General features: G+C 39.6%; 1 protein-coding gene across 1 annotated transcript in view; it reads left to right on the top strand.

Annotated features, from left to right (window-relative positions):
* tnn (tenascin N) overlaps nt 1-17,738 on the top strand; it is a 36,458-nt gene extending 18,720 nt beyond the window's left edge. Inside the window, exons 9-19 of the mRNA XM_035669989.1 lie at nt 4,431-4,694; nt 6,542-6,805; nt 7,183-7,446; nt 9,073-9,336; nt 11,754-11,884; nt 12,608-12,746; nt 12,864-13,015; nt 14,596-14,692; nt 14,804-14,968; nt 15,555-15,718; nt 16,971-17,738. Coding sequence (XP_035525882.1) covers nt 4,431-4,694; nt 6,542-6,805; nt 7,183-7,446; nt 9,073-9,336; nt 11,754-11,884; nt 12,608-12,746; nt 12,864-13,015; nt 14,596-14,692; nt 14,804-14,968; nt 15,555-15,718; nt 16,971-17,120 — 2,054 coding nt within the window. The 3' untranslated portion in view covers nt 17,121-17,738. The remainder of the gene's footprint in view (nt 1-4,430; nt 4,695-6,541; nt 6,806-7,182; nt 7,447-9,072; nt 9,337-11,753; nt 11,885-12,607; nt 12,747-12,863; nt 13,016-14,595; nt 14,693-14,803; nt 14,969-15,554; nt 15,719-16,970) is intronic.
* Nucleotides 17,739-18,105: the final 367 nt, after the last annotated feature.

Below are 18,105 nucleotides of genomic sequence, written 5' to 3'. Positions count from 1 at the left end.
AGAAAAATAACTAATTAAATAACAGTTCTTTACATGAAACGTACAAGAGAAGTTAAGTCTGTAAATTAAAGAGTTCCTGGATAAAATCAAATATTTATTTAATAATAAAACAACAGAAAATAATGTTAAGTTTTATTGTTAAGTTGAGTTGAACAGAAAAGGAATTTGTCTATATTGGTGCAAAACAATAAACAAAGTATGAGACAAATATAAATAAAGAAGAAATAAAGACAATTTATTATATTTTTTCCATCATTTTTCCAAATTTGGTGACTTTATATTTGAGTCAAGCAAACTTCATCTGATTTGTTCCCAAATGTAAAAAAAAATCTGTTTTTGTTCATAATCAATATGCAAACATCCTAGTTAAATCCAAGAAACAACAATGCAGACTAAGATTATTCTGCAGTAAACATCCAGTTTCTTCTGATAATTTCACATTTATCTTCTTTGCAGATGTTAAAATCTCCATTTTTGACCTTTAACCTCAAACTCAACCACTGAGATACGTCTGTGTCCACACTCACAGAACTGGACTTTGTGTGTGTGTGCGTGTGATTCTGTGGGTGGCTCCATTGCGTCCTTTAACTGCCATCCTTTCCTGAGTAAAATGATTCAATGACTGCTAACATTTTGTGAAAACACCAGAACCAAAGGGATCTCTACTTGGAGCAGACATTTCATAGTCACTAACCTGCCAAAAGATTATAAGGCATATAAACAGAACACACTACAGCTGCTGCTGCTGATTCAGATTCAATAAAGTCACCACCAAGGCCCATATAACCAAAAGCAGATGGACTTGGCATGGAGTTGAATGTTTAGTCTTTGTGTTATCTGGACACACTATAGCACCTCATGTGGTCCAGTGGGAGTACAATGTCTGCTCAGACTTGTCCATCTGTGTTTTCTGAGCCAACTCTGTACAGTAGCTGCCAAAATGACGTGAAAATGTGCAAAGGGACATTTTATAAATATAATGATAAGAACCCTAACCCCTTTTTGTATATTCATTGTATTGTTGTAGTTAGAGTCAACTCTACTGGCCTATTTGTGTGTGTTTGAACATAAATGTACATACATTGTCTGTAGCAAAGGTAAGGTACAGGAAATATACTGCTCTCTGTATGTGCACCTTCCAATTGTTGTAGTATTTGGTGCAGGATCTGCCATTTGTGCCCTTAGTCATGGATTCGTCCTGTAACACAGCACTGCATCCTTAAAAGTTTGTTCTTTGCATCAGTTACAGTTTACAGTTGGCGTGGGGCTGCACTGAGGTCAGGTTTTTCTTTGTAATCATAATATATTGATACTATCTGGTGATTTGACAGCATTAGTACTGTATCTAATGGTGTGTTGATCAAAACTGTGACATTTGTATGCTAGTACAGTGGCTGGATAAAGAGAGGATGATTTATGGTGGCAAGAAAGGGTTTTTCATATTTTTCATATCGTATGTTACTTCTGTCATAAAGAATGATGAGCTACTTACGTTACAAATAGATTGTTGGACAAACGTGAAAAAAGCCTGTGGTAGCGAGGGGACTCCACAACAACACAGATGTCACACCTGACATAGTGTAGTCTCTCAAACATGGAACCTCTTGACATGTATTTCCCCTCAGCTCCACCCCCAGGACATACTGTATGGCTTCTGCTGTACAGTGAGGCAGTAAAGCTGTGAGGCTGTAAATGATGAAAGACGGCCTGTTACTGTGCACCTTGTGGTCGATGCCTTTGCTGAACATGCCACCCATAATGGATAAGCTGTTTTCCAAATGGCCGAAGCCACAGCTCATGTTCTGTAGCCCAGTAGCCACTGTCGCTACGCAGCTAGTGGGGTAGAACGTCTGGAGAAACTCGATCCATCATACACTACAACTCCAGAGCAAATGCAAGGCGCCCTCAGAAAGTAGTAGTGCGTGGAAAAAAGATCTAATAATGCATAGAATATATCAGACAGCCAAGACAGCAGCTAAACCGCCTATAGGAGCAAAAGGAACTGCAGAGGGTAACAAAATAACACCACAGAGGGAGCAGGAAACCATTGTTTTGAAGGAGAACAAGGCACAGTTGAATGCAGGCTTTATTCAGGTGGTTACAAACCAAATAACAATTCAAGTTAATTTCTAGTGAGGGATAAAAGCAATAGCAGGCTCCTCTTCAAACTGTCAAATGCTTTTAACTTTAAAGTTCCTTTGGGCTGTCTGAATGTTGTAAATCAATATAAAAACCCCTTCATTTAATTGAATTTGATTGAACTGAGAGGACATCTGTAGCCAACATCACTTTGGGTTATGTATCACAAACAAAAAGTGTGTAATATTTCATTTTAAAAAAGCAGGATTCTTCTCTTTAGACTGACTGTAGCAAAGTATGTGGACATGGCACACTTCAGAAGGCAAGTTTTGCCTTAGCAATGTTAGCAAGTTGGTTGTAGGACTGTCATATATGCATTTTCTAAATCTAAAAGCAACTGCTAGTGCCACTGGAATTAAATTTCTACTAGTGTGTGTGACTACTTCTCCATTACAAGATGCAAACACAATAGGTGTAATAGTAAAAAGTGTGTGAACTTTCACCATGCCACAAAATATATTCAAATAAAGGTTAAGATCTGCTGTGCTGTGTTATGAACAGGTCAAACATAAAATATCTTGTCACAAATACAATGATGTTAGATTTATTTGGTACACAGCTGCTATTGATTTTTTTTATAGTCTCCAGTATAGTATTCACTGGACCAAACATTTGGATGGATACCTACATGCTGTCTGTACCTAAAGGTTTTTCTACATGATGAGTGGATTGACGCTTTATGGGCTCCCTTAGTAGCACTCACTTAAGGTACTAAGACTACTGAATGGTCCCTCATTTTTAGGCCTTGGAGGAAACACTCAGTCCTAATAAAATGGAGCAATTATAAATTCTTTCTGTGGTTGAGCTCATGACAGCCTGTCAAGCAGTGCAGCCACAAGGACAGAAAAGTGACAACAGGAGAAGAGAAGAGAGACAGAGGAGATATAGAGTTAGACAGCTGCATAGTTCCTTTCTTCTCCTGGATGCATCATCAATCAGTTTTCATGATGCAGACTGCGCACTGACACAAGACTGACCTCGACTTAGCCGATGCCACAGAGGAATAATCCTTAATGATGATTGCTTTTACATTTCCCTTCACTTCCTTTGTGTCTCTCTTACTATGCCTCTGTGACTCTTTTATTTTCTGTCTCCCTCCCTCTCTTTGCTGCTCCCTCTCTTTACTTTCATCGAGATTTCCCTCGACAGAGAGAAACACCCATCCACACACATGCACCACCAACTGCTCCACCTGCGTCTTCCATATGTCTCCTATGATTCATCTAGCCCATCGACTTTACAAACAGAGGCTCTGTGTTCTGCTGTGCAGCTCATCCTGTGGAGCTTAGTGAACAGTACCTTGGGTTGGGTTATGTGATGTTCATTTGAAGAGCTTCATACAGCCCTTCCCACGAGTACAAATTCTCCTTTGGTCTTCAGTATCCATTCAAAACAAAATATGGATAACAAGCTTGCATAGATTTATATTTGAAAAGTTTGTGTGCTATATACACTCTCTGACAGCTGATAGGATAAGGATAATTATTACAGTGACATTTCTTGAAAGTGCTCTATAGTTCCGTCTTGTGCCAAACGCTGCTGCAGACTCCAGCTTAGTCTTACCTGCCACATGCTGCTGTTGGTTTTTTGCATTTTACTCACCTTACTTGCTTCTTCCACACAGACAATTCAATGCTGTTGTGGCTGACTGGATATAGCAGTTCCCATTTTGTCTCTTTTAACCATTATAATTATATTTTCCTACACATAAGGTGGCAGATCACATTAGTAATTTTTGTAACTGTCATACTGGCCATAATGGTATGCACCGATGGACAACCTTTGTGATTTTATTTATTTTTTAAATATTTTTTGGGGGGGTTTACTGCCTTTAATGTATAGTAATAGCTATAGAGATACAGGAAAGGGGGAGAGAGGGGACGATATGCAGCAAAGGGGCACAGGTCAGTCTTGAACCCATGCCCGCGCAGCAAGGTACGTGGGGCGCCAGCTCTACCAGTTGAGCTACCAGGGCACCCTAGGGAGAAGAATTTGTTGGGTCTATAGTAAGTTGCCAACACTTCTTTCCTCCCACTAGTTCCTCACAGCTTGTGCCAGTACTCCTACTGACAGGAATAGTTGCCAGTTGTTTGCCTTTTTCTAGTCATCGCCCAATTGTTATATGTTTGTCTGTTTTTGCTTTTTTTCCTGGGTGCAGTTAGAGTATGCATTTTGCTCAACTGAGTTTCTACAGCCAATGTGGGGGAATGAAAGGATCAGTAAAGAACAAGAACTTCTTGTTTTGTATTGTCTGCTTGTTACTTATTCCTTTTCTTTCTCTTTTTCTTCAGACATTGATCCTCCTACCAACCTGGTCACCACAGAAGTAACAGAGGACACTGCAACAGTTTCATGGGATCAGGTCCAGGCAGAAATTGAGGGCTACATGTTGAGCTACACCTCTGCTGAGGGCTCCAGTACCGAGATCCCTGTAGGACGTGACAGCACGTCATATAGGCTTATTGGCTTGAAGCCTGGAGTTCTCCACACTGTCTACATCTGGGCTTTCAAGGGAGATAAAGTCAGCAAGAAGAGTTCAACAGAAGCTGAAACAGGTAAACTTTTAATGGGACCCTGGTTCATTACGGGAGTGATTGATGTATTTAATCTTTTGTCCACAATTGATGAGTTTCCCAAATTGAAAGTTCAAAGGGTCTGGTCTTTGATATGAAGTCAATAAAGAATTCCACAAAGGTTAGACATAAGAGATAAACCACTAACACTTTTGTTTAAAGACAATGACCTGTGATTCTCAGATATCTCAAGGGTTTCCAGGTGTTTCTTTTCACTCTTTCTTTACAGCCAGTGAACAAAGGGAAAGATGTTTTGTGTCTCTTTTTCTTAAGCTCATGACAATCATTTCCTTTTGATCTTCTGCGTGCTGGTTTTCTGCACAATTTCCGTGTCTTTTTTTGTGGTGGCAAGAAGTAAAAGACATCACAGTAGATATTTTTCACTTAGCACACTAACCCCTCTTTGCCTAACTGCCAAGAGAGAAACATGAACTCTCACTGAAAAAGGCTATTTAACATAATTAGGCTGGACACCTCAGTTAAAGGTGTTTCAGTTTAGCCTGGGGCTGAATGTTTGAAAGAAGTTTGAGAAGAGCAAATTTTGCTTAGTCAATAAAGGCAGCTATTTTGTTTCTCCTGTGTTCTTCTGTCTCTTAAGCTTTGCTGTTGTGGAGTTTAGCATCTGTTGCTGTCTGCTTGCTTTTAAATTTCTGAAGAAAGGCAGCAGAGGAACACTTCTGAGTACTGACTGGCTGATATCCAAATTGTTTTACAAATTCAGTCAAATATGGAGACCAAAAACTAATTTGTTGAATGTATAACTTTCACTACTGCGCTTTTGCAGGTGTATGGTATGTTGTGGTGTATGTGTATGCGTGTGTGTATAAGTAGGAATGCCTTTCTTCTGTGCCACTAAGGGCTCCCATTGTTTTTAGCCAAATGGGTAAAAACTGGTTTACTTTGAGTTGCTGGGTTTGCTGAATATAGTTTTTCAATTTTTTTTTCTATTTTTATACACATTTTCAATTTTTGTTGTCATTCACGCTCAGTTTTCAGATGTTTCCTGATTCCTTTTGATGAGGGAAGCAGACATTGTTAGCTCCAATAACCTCCACTCATACATCAATCAGTGGGAGTGCACATGGATGCAAATATCTGGTGGCTTTAAACTCATTTTGCAAGCCTCTGATGTTAGCAATTGTGATCTGAATTAACTATAGCATGAGCTATAGGGAGAAGAATAACCATTATTATTATTATTTTGTCATGGTGAAGGACAGTTGAGAGTTTTCATCTGAAGTGTTAACATCAAAGGTTGTGCTTTTTTATGTGGACGTTACCTGTTTTAGGAGAATAGAAACATTCAAAGGTTGATATAGAGCAGCGAAGACACAAGATACAAATGGGATTCATCTGGAAGCCAAACCAGTGATACTGTATCACACATCAGTGGTTCAGTGTTCTGTCACCATCTATTGTTCGCAGTAGTAGTTTGCATGTTCTTTAATTAACATAGCTCATAGTATACTCAAAGTACCCCTGCTTACATAACAATGTTGTATGACGCCAAACTTGGATTCAAAACCTCAACGCAATAAAATGTTACATTTAAGTAATAATGAAAACAATTTCAGCATTTGTTAAACAACAGTTTATTGTTTCTAGAGAGATTCAATGGACCCAAAAAAACTCAATCAGACCCCACCAAACACTTTGTTCCAAGTTTGACATTTCAAACCTCTTACAGAGTGACCGTTATGTGTAGTTAGGTTATGTGTAAGAGGTAACTACATTATACTGATTTTGATCAGCTGTGTGTAGTTGTTGTTATGTTTGCACTGGATGTAGTGATGTCCTTTAGTAGATACTAACCATAACTCCTCATGCAGAGCTGGACGCTCCTACTAACGTCTTGGCCCAAGATGAAACAGAGTCCAGCTTCAGGGTGTCCTGGGATCACACCCAGGCAGAAATTGACAACTACGTCCTAACCTACAGCTCTTCTGAGGGCTCAAGTGAGGAAATCCCTGTTGGGTCTGACAGTTCTTCATACATGCTGACTGGCCTGAGGCCTGGGGTCCTCTACACTGTCTACATCTGGGCCATGAAGGGGAGCAAAGCCAGCAGGAAGATCTCAACACAAGCTGAGACAGGTTTCAAATCTACAACTTTGTGTTCAAGTCAAAACTTCTTAATTAGCTAACCAGCTAATGCCAAATTGCGGGTTACATCTACATTCATTAGTATGTTTGGGAACCTTAAAACATTGTTGACTATTTCAAAGGAAAATATGTTTTAAAACCTTTTTATTTTCCAAAATGGAAAATATCAACAAAAATCCAACTCTAGACTCCTACTAAGCTTTTAATCAAAGGTGAAACATGGTGAAAGGTGAGTCCAGCTTCTGCATGTTATGAGACCAGGTCTTGGAATAAGTTCATGGATATAGGTTGTGGTTATGGATACTACAACTAATTTGTAGTTTGCATCAGTAGTGTGTTAATATCCTCTAATAAACATTTCCCTCCAGAACTGGATGCTCCTGCTAACCTCTCAGCTCGAGATGGGACAGAGTCCAGCTTCAGCGTGTCGTGGGATCCAGTCCAGGCTGAAATAGGCGGTTATGTCCTAACCTACAGCTCTTCTGAGGGCTCTAGTGAGGAGATCCCAGTGGGGCCTGACAGCACCTCTTACGTGCTAACTAGTTTGAGGCCTGGGGTCCTCTACACTGTCTACATCTGGGCCATCAAAGGAAACAAAGCCAGCAAGAAGATTTCAACAGAAGCTGAGACAGGTCTCAAATCTACCATTTTCTGTTTGCCTGACCAATGAAAGCCAATTGAAATACTCACCTCACATATTCTTTTGTGAGTTTATGTTTGGTACATCATATCTTCAAGCACCCTATAATTAGTTATTTTGACTAGACAACCCCAAAAGAAAAATGTGTTTCTCACATGGTAGACTAATCAAAACCAGAATATTCTTTTGAATATTCATCCATCAGCTCATCCATCTACTTCCCAACTTCTTATTCGGGTCACGGTGAGCAAAGCAGCCCAGACATTCTTTTTCCAAATAACTTACTCCAGCTCTTCCTGAGCAGTCCCATGCCAGCTCAGAGGTGGGATCCCTCCAGCATGTCCTGGGACTACTCTGCACTTTCCCTCAGTCAGTCATGCATGGAGCATAAGGAGGCACTCAGGCCATTTTTTCCAAGTGACCAAAACAAAACAGAGAACTATTGATAGTTTCTCTCAGATCAGTAGACTCTTTATTCCGCCATGCAGAGTGAGGTCAGCCAACATGTTGGGGAACCTCATGTCAGCGTCTCGTATCCAACAATTTCATTGTTTTTAGTTACATGTACTGTACCACCCAACGTTTGTGACCACAGATGAAGGATGGATTGAAGATTGTTTGAAATTCACGTCTTTTACTACCAGGATCTTGGCTACACCAAGTTCCTCTTAATATTTTGCCGTTCTCCTTCACTCTAATTTCTGAGTAAAATCCAAGTTTACCTGGATCCTTGGAGCACCTGCTTGATAATCTGAATAGGACAAGACACCTTTTACCAGAAGAGGACAATGGAAGACTTTGAATGACTCCTTACTCAGTTTGACAGCGTTTCACTCCAGCTGTTCATCACCAGGTTCACAATGACAAGCACTCTTCACCTTCTAACCACAGCTCCTTGCAGCTGCTTCCATGATAGAGATTTTCCATTTTCCATTCCAGTTTCCATTCTGTGCAGAACCTGGACACAAGAAATTTCGACCTGATACCAGACATTCGAGCAAACCCAGAAAGCAAAATGTTCAGACCAGTCTTGATTTTTGTCCCTCCGACTTTCAGGTGCACCAGGCTCCCTTGCTAGGACAAAGAGATGATCCTGAATAAGATGGATACATTTATATTAACCATTAGATCCACAAGTATGCTCAGTCCATACCATTTGCCAAACAGGTATTGCCCCAAAACTTTTGTGGATTTCTGGTTGGTCTACGAGTTTTCTTGGCTCTTGCTTCAACTGTGATTTCATGTGGAGACATTATGAGACAAAGTGCGGTCAAAAATCAGTGGACATATGTCTGGGATCCCATGTTGTCTCTTACAAGCTTTCTGCCTTGGTCCTTGTATCCCTTACTATCATCTATATTTGTGAGTCGGGGGGACAAAGCTAGTGGGAAGATTTAAATATAAACCACATCTTGAAGAGGGTATCTTATTTTTTATATCTTATTTGATATATAAAGGTAAAATTGTTGTCCTTGTAATGGTCATAATGTTACTAATATTTTTAGCAAATGCATGCCAAAAGATTTCATTTGTTCACGTCTGGGTGAGAAATGAAACAGCACATCTTGTAGTTTGCATCAGTAGTATATTAACCTCTTCCACTAACATCTTCCTCTAGAACTGGATGCTCCTGCTAACCTCTTAGCCCGAGATGAAACAGAATCCAGCTTCAGCGTGTCATGGGATCGAGTCCAGGCAGACATTGATGGCTACATCCTAACCTACAACTCTTCTGAGGGCTCTAGTGAGGAAATCCCAGTCGGGTCTGACAGCACCTCTTACATGCTGACTGGCCTGAGGCCTGGGCTCCTCTACACTGTCTACATCTGGGCCATCAAAGGGGACAAAGCCACCAGGAAGATTTTTACACAAGCTGAGACAGGTTAATACGCTACAAATAGGCAGGGTTTTCTTTTGGTAATATTAAAGCTCTCCTTTCTCTTGAAATGTCAATTCTTAGTTTAACATTTAAAAAAGGCAATTTTGTCAATCTAGAGTTTTATTTTCAATGATATTGGTACACTGAAGCAAAAAAAACATTTACTAATTATTGCTATCCCAAACTAGTTTTCTCCAATTATCATCTGATAGGCCAGCTCTGAGAGTTACCTGTCTGTTAAAGTCAGTCATTAACTTTAAATCCATAAGTCAAATACACTAAAACAAAACTGGATGAAATCTAGATTTACTGCATTGTCTAATAGAAGGGCCTCATACCAAACAAACATACCAAACTGTCATGCAAACAGGTTCTGGGTTTTTTTTTTTTTTTTTTATCTTTCTAACTAGCACCACAACTGTGCCATTGTTCTAAAAAAATCCTTTGATCTTAACACAAAGTTGTCTGTGAGTAATGAGTTCCAGGTGTCTTTACACAAACTCAAACAGGTTACGGGTCTATTACTGTTAAAAACAAAGGCTTTAGTTTGAGATTGCTGATAGGAATTTCTAGTCAGTCAGGGTCTGCTACAAGTGCCCTTGGACTGGGGGAATATTGGTTCTACATAAGCAGTACTATGAACAGATGTTGGCAAGTCACTACTTTAGAGGACAAGAAGTACTTTAATGTGATCCCTAGAGACATGAACAAAGTTAATTTATGTTCAAAAATAGCATTTAATTGGGTTGTGGATTCCTGCAATTGTGGCTGTAGTTTACTTCTTTAATGTTGTTGGATCTGACAGTACTGGATACACTGGTTCACAGGGGTCAAGGATTAAGCATCAGAGGTTAGGGAATACATCTGGGTTGCTTCGTTGGGAACCTGTTGTGCAATTGTGCCTTTTTAACATATCAGTTTAACCTGCAAAACTGCTGATGATCTCAAAGACAGTAATGAGTCGAACTCTAATTATCTACAACATTTCGTAGGCGCCTGCAAAACAAGTGAACTTGGAAATTGCTTTATTAATTAATTTACTAATAATTATGTTTTGTTTTATGTACACACAAAACAGCAATCCATCAATTCTTGCCGCATATGACCTTTGCTTTATTAAACAGTACGTTTCTTACAAAGTCTAAATTTGTTTACTCTAGACTTCAAAACCACCAGGAAGCCCCAAAACCCCTGCTCTGGCAGGAAATGTTTCCCACAGGCCGGGCCAGGTCACCGGGTATGACTGGTAACTTAGTGTGGGGTAAAAATAGCAGCAGTGGCACATGGTAAATGGGGTACAACAGGGGTATCTTTGTGCGAACCAGATGATCTGTAAAATCACCTGGGAGCTCTAAGTGAAAGCTGGATCTTTTTCAATTAGGCAGCAAATGGCCGAGTTTGGGATTATAAACTTGTCTCGTCGTAACTCATCAGAGGCTACAGACCAACGCAGTGCTGGGTTCAGATAGGAAAGTCTTTGTGTCAAAAGATATCATCTGGGAAACATAAAAGCATGTGTTATTACATTTTTGACTTTATTGAACCTAGTAACAAGCCCTATTAATATGTCAGTTAAAACTGTCTCAAACCAACATCACTGAATTTCACTGACTAATGACACCAGTGGTACTACTAAATTTGTCCCTGTTCGCACTAGTACAATTTAATTACCACCAGAGTATTTTTTTTGTGACAGTGTAACTGATGATTCCTTAATATAAACACAAGGCGCATAGTTTTCCAGAAGAAACAGAAAGTATGACTCTCGACTTGAATAAATAATAGATTGTTTGGGCTGATTTTGTACATCGTGGTGACACACGGTTCCTGTAATTTCTTGAGCCACGGGAGGTTAAGGTAGCTCCTACTGCTACAGCAGGCGTCTTCATGTCAGACAAATGATTTCAGCGCCTGTTTCAGGTCAAACCTCCAAAGCATTTAAATAAGGCAGAGGATAAGTGCCAGTTTATCTGCAGAGGCAAATTGTAGCTCTGCAGGCGAATGGTAGTCGTCTCTGATGTTTCTCTTCAGGTGCAGAGAGGCTGCAGTGTCTGATACATTAATGCTGCACTTATCATCGAGGTAGATAAAGGGAATAAAGGATGAATACTGCACCGCAAAGTTATGTGTTTGTGTTTGAGAAACACTTAATTCACAGCTGAGTACGAGAAAAGGTTTGCAATCAAACAAAAAATGCAAAAAAGTATATAGAGATTAAAATGAGGATTTTTATAAAAACATTAAATCATCTGTTTAATTTAAGAGATTATTCTCAGTTTTATTGAACAAACTAGAAAAGAATCATCAAAATCCTCTGCTTACCCAAATCCAGAATGAGTTTATAAGATGTATTAATGGACATACACTTGACACCATGTTCTTGTGCTGTAATCTACTCTGAATTACCCTTCAATCTACAGACATTGATGCCCCTCAGGACCTGAAGGCGACTGATGTGGCTCTGGACTCTGCTGTTTTGACCTGGATCCCTCCTCTTGCTGACATTGAGGGTTACATCCTTACCTACAGAGACGAGGATGGCAACATGGAGGTACTTAGCCATCAGCTTTGACCACATATTTCCTCACCCAGACAGACAGACATCACCTAAAAGTACAAAACATTATCTATAATACTAAAGAGGTCAGCATCAAAGTTTTGGTTGCTGTTTTTAACACTTAAAATAATATGGTGTGCACACTCAGCAGCATAATAATGCCTCAGCTGATGTATTAAACTGTTTGTCTCACCCTTTATAAATACAGAGATAAGCTATTCTGTATGTCAGCATATTTGCATTTATTTTTTATACAACCATTAAATTGCAAAGAACACACCTTCATATGAAAAGCTGAGTTTGAGTGTTTAGGAGGATGCAAAAAACCTTTTATTCTGCGTTAGGTAAAAGCTGAGCTTCCTGTGGCCATAGAAATACTGAACTATAAAATGCTGGTCTTTACAAGCAGTTTCTTCACTGTTTGAAATAGACAGAGGCTACAGTATAGGTGAATGTGAAGGTCTGTCGAACGCTGACCTCTTGTGGTCAAAAATAAAACTAATCTACTTGAAGTCATTTTAAGATCTTGGATGAGGAGTTTAATTGAATCTTTTTAGACCATTTAATGGCTTCTCTAATTAAAACTCAAGACAGTGTCATCACTCATACAGTAATCAAAGGCAACATTATATATCACACATTATATGGAACAACTACATTACACAGATTATTGAGTGTTCAGTAAGATTAATTCTAGTTGTTTTTTATTGTGGTCAGACGGTGGAAAAGCAGCTCGGAGCTGGCGAGAGCAGGTTTTCTGTAACCGGTTTGGAGATGGGGAAGAGATACATTGTCACCATCATTGCCTACAGGGGGAACAAGAGGAGCAAAGTGGCACAGACCATCTTCAAAACAGGTCCGTATTCCGTCTTCTGTTTGCTGCAGGTCCACAGATTAAGTGCATGATGCTCCTTCCTGATATGGTCTTTTCTTCATACAGTGTTAAACATGAATAATGTCTTTTCATCCCTAGTTGGTCTCCTGTACCCCTTCCCCATGGACTGCCTTCAGGTCATGAAGAATGGCAATAAGAACAGTGGTGTCTACACCATCTATATTAACAATGACCGCTCCAAACCAATTGAGGTTTACTGCGACATGGACACTGATGGAGGTGGCTGGCTGGTACGAATTATTGATGAACTGCACAGCCAAAAACATGGAAAAAATATCTTTTGAGCAAGGTTTCAGGACATGAATAATACTGCATTTAGGTTTCTTGTTATTATTTAAAGTAATGTTTATTATGTGGACGCAGTTCATACCAGTAAACACTAATGGAGCATTTTTAACTTACTCGTCAACTACTCAGCTTGTGAAAACAGAAGTCTGAACCATCCTAAAAATATCCACACGCTGCTGAACTGCCTTTTGGGGAATGTAGGATCCAGTGTTTGTGGAGCTAAGGACTGTACTCAAGATATCTTGGCTTTTGATTCTTCGATTTTGACCAATCTTTTTTATTCCTCATGTCATAGCCATGGCTGCAGACGTTATGTTTTTCGGGTAATCCGCCTGTCCCACACTTGTGTATGCGATATCTAAGGAATGTCTTTAGGGAATTAAATCAAATTTGGCACTGACCCAAGGATACACTGATCCAATTTTGGTGGTCAAAGGTCACTGTGACCTCACAAACCCTTTTTTAAATTGGTCGGACAATGAATTGGTGACACTTTTGACTGACCTCAAAATAACCTTGATAGAACATTTTTGGTCATAATCAAGAATTTATGCAGTAATTATGACAAAATTTCATACAGATGTTTAATAGGAGGCACCCATTTATCCCATTAAACACCAAGTGATAACATTTTGTACCCCAAAAGTCAAAGGTCAACTTTACTGTGATATCATAATGTCTAGGAAATGAGAAACAGAAGGGGAGATTGTGACAATATTTCACAGTTGGTGACACTTTTGACTCAAATGTCAAAGGTCATTGTGACCTGAAAGTAGGTTTTTAGCCATAAATTATGAATTAAATGAACGATTCCAGATTTCACACACGTTGACTGGAACGACACAATGAGTAAACAATAAGTAGCACAGTATGGACTTTTATCTTTCCATTTCATCCATTCTGCCTTTCGTTTCCTGCCTCCTTCTAAATGTCCAGCATCATTGGAATCATGTGACTGCAAACGTATTGGAGCGTGCTTAGCTATTCTCTTGAGCTGCCACACCTAAAAATGAGAAAAGGAGAACATTTTGTATAGCTATAAGAATCCATGTAGACATAGTAACCAAGTACATGTGATACCTGTTTAGCCAATACATCCATGATAATCAGTTCAAAAATGTATATTCACCGAAATCATACATATGAATCATCAGTATGGTGATAACTTCCATTTTGACAAAAATACACTTTTATTAAATTCCTTCATAGTCGTCACTACATTATGTACAGATTATATAAATCTGAACAGACATTGATGTAAATTGATATTTGATATTTGATATTTGATATTTGACTTGTTGGTGGAGGTTTACAACCACAGGGTGGTAATTCTAGTGTAAATCTCTTTTTTGAGTGTAACTTTGTGGAAACGCTATACTAACTCACCCCTTTAATGATAGGAGTTGATAGTTATTCTTTTTGAATTTGAGTGGTATTAATGGTAACCACTAGCCCAAAGGAAATTGTTGTGAAACATTTGTGTAACAGCTGTCAGTGAAACTCCTGCGCTCCCTGCTTTCAGGTGATCCAGCGTCGTAACATTGGCAAGCTGGACTTTCTGAAACGTTGGAGACAGTACATAGCAGGTTTTGGCAACATGACAGAGGAGTTCTGGATTGGTGAGCACTCCAATGTTCTGTCTTTCTGCAGACACTGAAGCATACACATACATGAACAGTAATGACGTGTTTCTTCTTGCTTTCACATTTTCTGTCTGGCTGTTCCCTCAGGTCTGGAAAAGATATATGAGCTCACCAACACTCCTACTCAGTATGAGCTGAGGTTTGACTTGGGCCTGGGCTCAGAGAGAGTCTATGCTGTATATGACAACTTTAAGATTGCACCGGTCAAGCAGAAGTTCAAACTCACTATTGGCAAATACAGTGGGACAGCAGGTGGGTCTTCTGGACTTCTACATTTTTTTCCAAACAAGCAGCAATACAAAAAGACTGACACTGACAACATGTGCATCTTTCAGAGTTTAAATTTTCTCGCTGACACTTTGCTCAAATAGAAGCAGTTATGGAGAAGAAGAGAGGGCAAGGCTGACGGGAGTGGGAATACAGGGGTTTTTCAGGCAGTAGGCATCTTACCCATTATTCTGTGGGGTGCTGAGAAAGCAAATACACACCAACAGTAGGCGGGATATTTGTTCCTGAAACTTATATTCACTCAGTTATAGACAGTAACTATATAGGGAAGGCTGTATCTAAAGGAGAGTGGGTTTAGTGGGCTTTGAAGCGAGACAGATACAGACACACAGCAAGTGGGACACTGTGTCTACACATATCACAGCTGAAACAACATACTCTATATTTGGCATTTTATTAAATTTTATATCAGGGAACACATGGAAGAAAAAGGAGTGTGCAGCAAAAGTCTGTGTGAATATATTTTGGATAAAGGAAGGTTGAACTGCATGCAGCGTGTTCCGTGGAGTTAAACTAATTATTGTTGTTAATTATTGTTGATGATCCCCAGGTGATGCTATGACCTACCACCAAGGCCGGCCCTGGACTACTATTGACTCAGATAATGACATCGCCCTAAGTAACTGTGCCCTGACCCACCGTGGCGCCTGGTGGTACAAAAACTGTCATCTTGCCAACCTCAACGGGAACTGGGGAGACAGCAGGCACAGTGTGGTGAGTGAGCAGGGAGGCAGTTCTGCATTGGATCATGAATCTGAATGATCTGAATCTGCCTATGTCTCAAAAAGAGACAAGTGTTGAGGTTAACTCTTGGTGTAATGTGCCTTGAAACCAACAGGTGGCACTGACAGTATAATGTGATGGTAGATTTATACGAACCCAAGTTGCCAGTTACTAGTCTTTGGATTCTTGAGATGAGGCTGTCAAACATCATGCCCTCACTTCATCCTTCCCTGATAATTATTTGATTCTACAACTCTCTGTAAAGTTTTAGCATTTAAATCTGCTTAATTAAATTAAGCTCTGCTGTAGACTTTTTGTCCAAATATTGATCTTTCATACTTGTGAGTAATAATGCAAGTGGATTCCAGAGCTGCTTTATTCTCTGTTTGCCATTTTGAATCCCCTTCAGCTCAAAATGTCAGCATTGTTCTTGATTAATTCATCAGTTTGGGAGGTTTCTACACTAGTTTTGCTGTATTTTTTAGAAGAAATACAGTTTTTAGTGCCACTCACAACAGCCCGCTTCTCCTGTAATGATTTGGAACCGCTAAAACGATACAAAACAAATACAACTAGCCATCATGATCGAATAATTCATCATTGTTATTTTTCTTTCTCAACATACTTACAAAAAGATTTTTAAAAAAGAGAGTGCTGACCAGGGGGCTGGTCCCTGGTCAGCAATCAAAGACAACTTCACTCCAACCCACTTCTAGTTGTTTTGTTTTGGATTGTTGAGGTGCAGCAGAAATGGCCTGAATCCATCAGCAGTGATAAGAAAACACATTTCTCACACCAGCTATAAACCATAAGTGTTTTTTACCAGGCTGATAGGGTAAACAACAACAGTTATTATGTCTAAGGGAGACTGACACTGAAGGAAATGCCAGGGGAGATCTCTGTTCTTGTCGAGATTTCATCCATAATATTGCCGCTGCAGATGTCTACCACACTGTTTGTTGGGGAAATGCAATAACAGTCAAAACAAGTTTGTACTCACATGAAATGAAGCCAGAGGCTGGTATTTATTAGTGTTTGTCATTCTGCCTGTCTGTCATGCTGTATGTCTCTTCTCTGAATCCCTCTCTCTCCTCTCTCTGTCTCTCACCCTTTCCTTGCCTCCCTCATTTTCCCCCCTCTCCCTTCTCTTTCATCTATCCAACTTCTCCTTCTCACCTTACTTTCCTCTTTTCTATTGTCTCTTCTTCTGTATTTCAATCTCAATCCGCTGTCCTGCTGTCAGGGAGTGAACTGGAAACCGTGGAAGGGCCACCTGATGTCCCTCGACTTCACCGAGATGAAGATCCGACCTGTGGGAGCCTTGTCCAGCAGGAAGAGGCGATCGTTGATGGCCAGAGAGAAGAGCAGAACCACAAACCTCCAGAAGATATAATGCGGCACCTCCCATTAAAACCGATTCAGCCATCATCAGTCCCATTAACCTGCCATCACGCTAGATTTGGGTGTTTCTGTATGTTGTATGTTCATACATATGTCTTGGTGCTCTGACCACACAAGGGTTCTCACTGGTCTACATGCCTGTATGTCTCAACTCTTAGATAATGTGTACTCTTTACTGTACTCTGTAAAAAGAGAGAAATGCTCATATGCAATAGTAACTTATTATCTGTTTATATACAGTGAGATTCATCAGGACTTCCTAGGTTTAGCGTGATTGTGGGAAAGCGTCTAATAGAAAACTGCCTCTGAGTTGTTTTGAGGTGAAGTGAAGTTGACGATTTTAGTCTATCACTTATAATGAAATTGTAATTTAAACTCCTGTTTCACTGATTCTGGTAGTAACCTCAATTATAAATCAGGAAACAGTAGATTTAAGTTAAATTGGGAACTTATTACTGCATTCATTTTAACTTTTTTTTTTAAAACCTCAGGGCTGCAGCCGAGGTTATTTTGTATTATATTTGTTTATTTTATGTCCTATGAAGAATTCGAGTAGCAACTTGTTTGTGTATAGTAGCATTGTCATAATAACATAAAAGTAAAAGAAAGAAGTGGTAAAAATGGCTTGTGTGTTTTGTTTTCGATCAGGTGTGGACAGTTAGTTAGTGCCCTGAGTTTACTGATTATGAAGCCGGCTGGCTGTGTCACATTAAGCTGCCACTGTGCAACAAACACTGTCACATCACATTAGTTTGTGTAGGACAAGCCAGAGAATAACAATGGATGGCTGTCTTGAATGACCATATTGCTCCTGCTTTACATTCATACAGCAGGGACAGTGCATATCAATCAATCTGATGTGCCCATATCAAACCAATAAGAATGAAGTTTGGTTGCCCCATCCTCTGGCACTTAATGACCAAACTCTTGTTTTCAATCTCGAAAGCTGACAAAGGTTATTAATACTGCTTTGACTT

This window comes from Morone saxatilis, unplaced genomic scaffold, assembly GCF_004916995.1.
Source record: "Morone saxatilis isolate NCDOM2014 unplaced genomic scaffold, NCSU_SB_2.0 Contig23, whole genome shotgun sequence".
In the NCBI taxonomy this organism is placed as follows: domain Eukaryota; kingdom Metazoa; phylum Chordata; class Actinopteri; family Moronidae; genus Morone; species Morone saxatilis.
The sequence above is the reverse complement of the archived record's forward strand: the minus strand, read 5'-3'. Positions and strand labels throughout refer to the sequence as shown.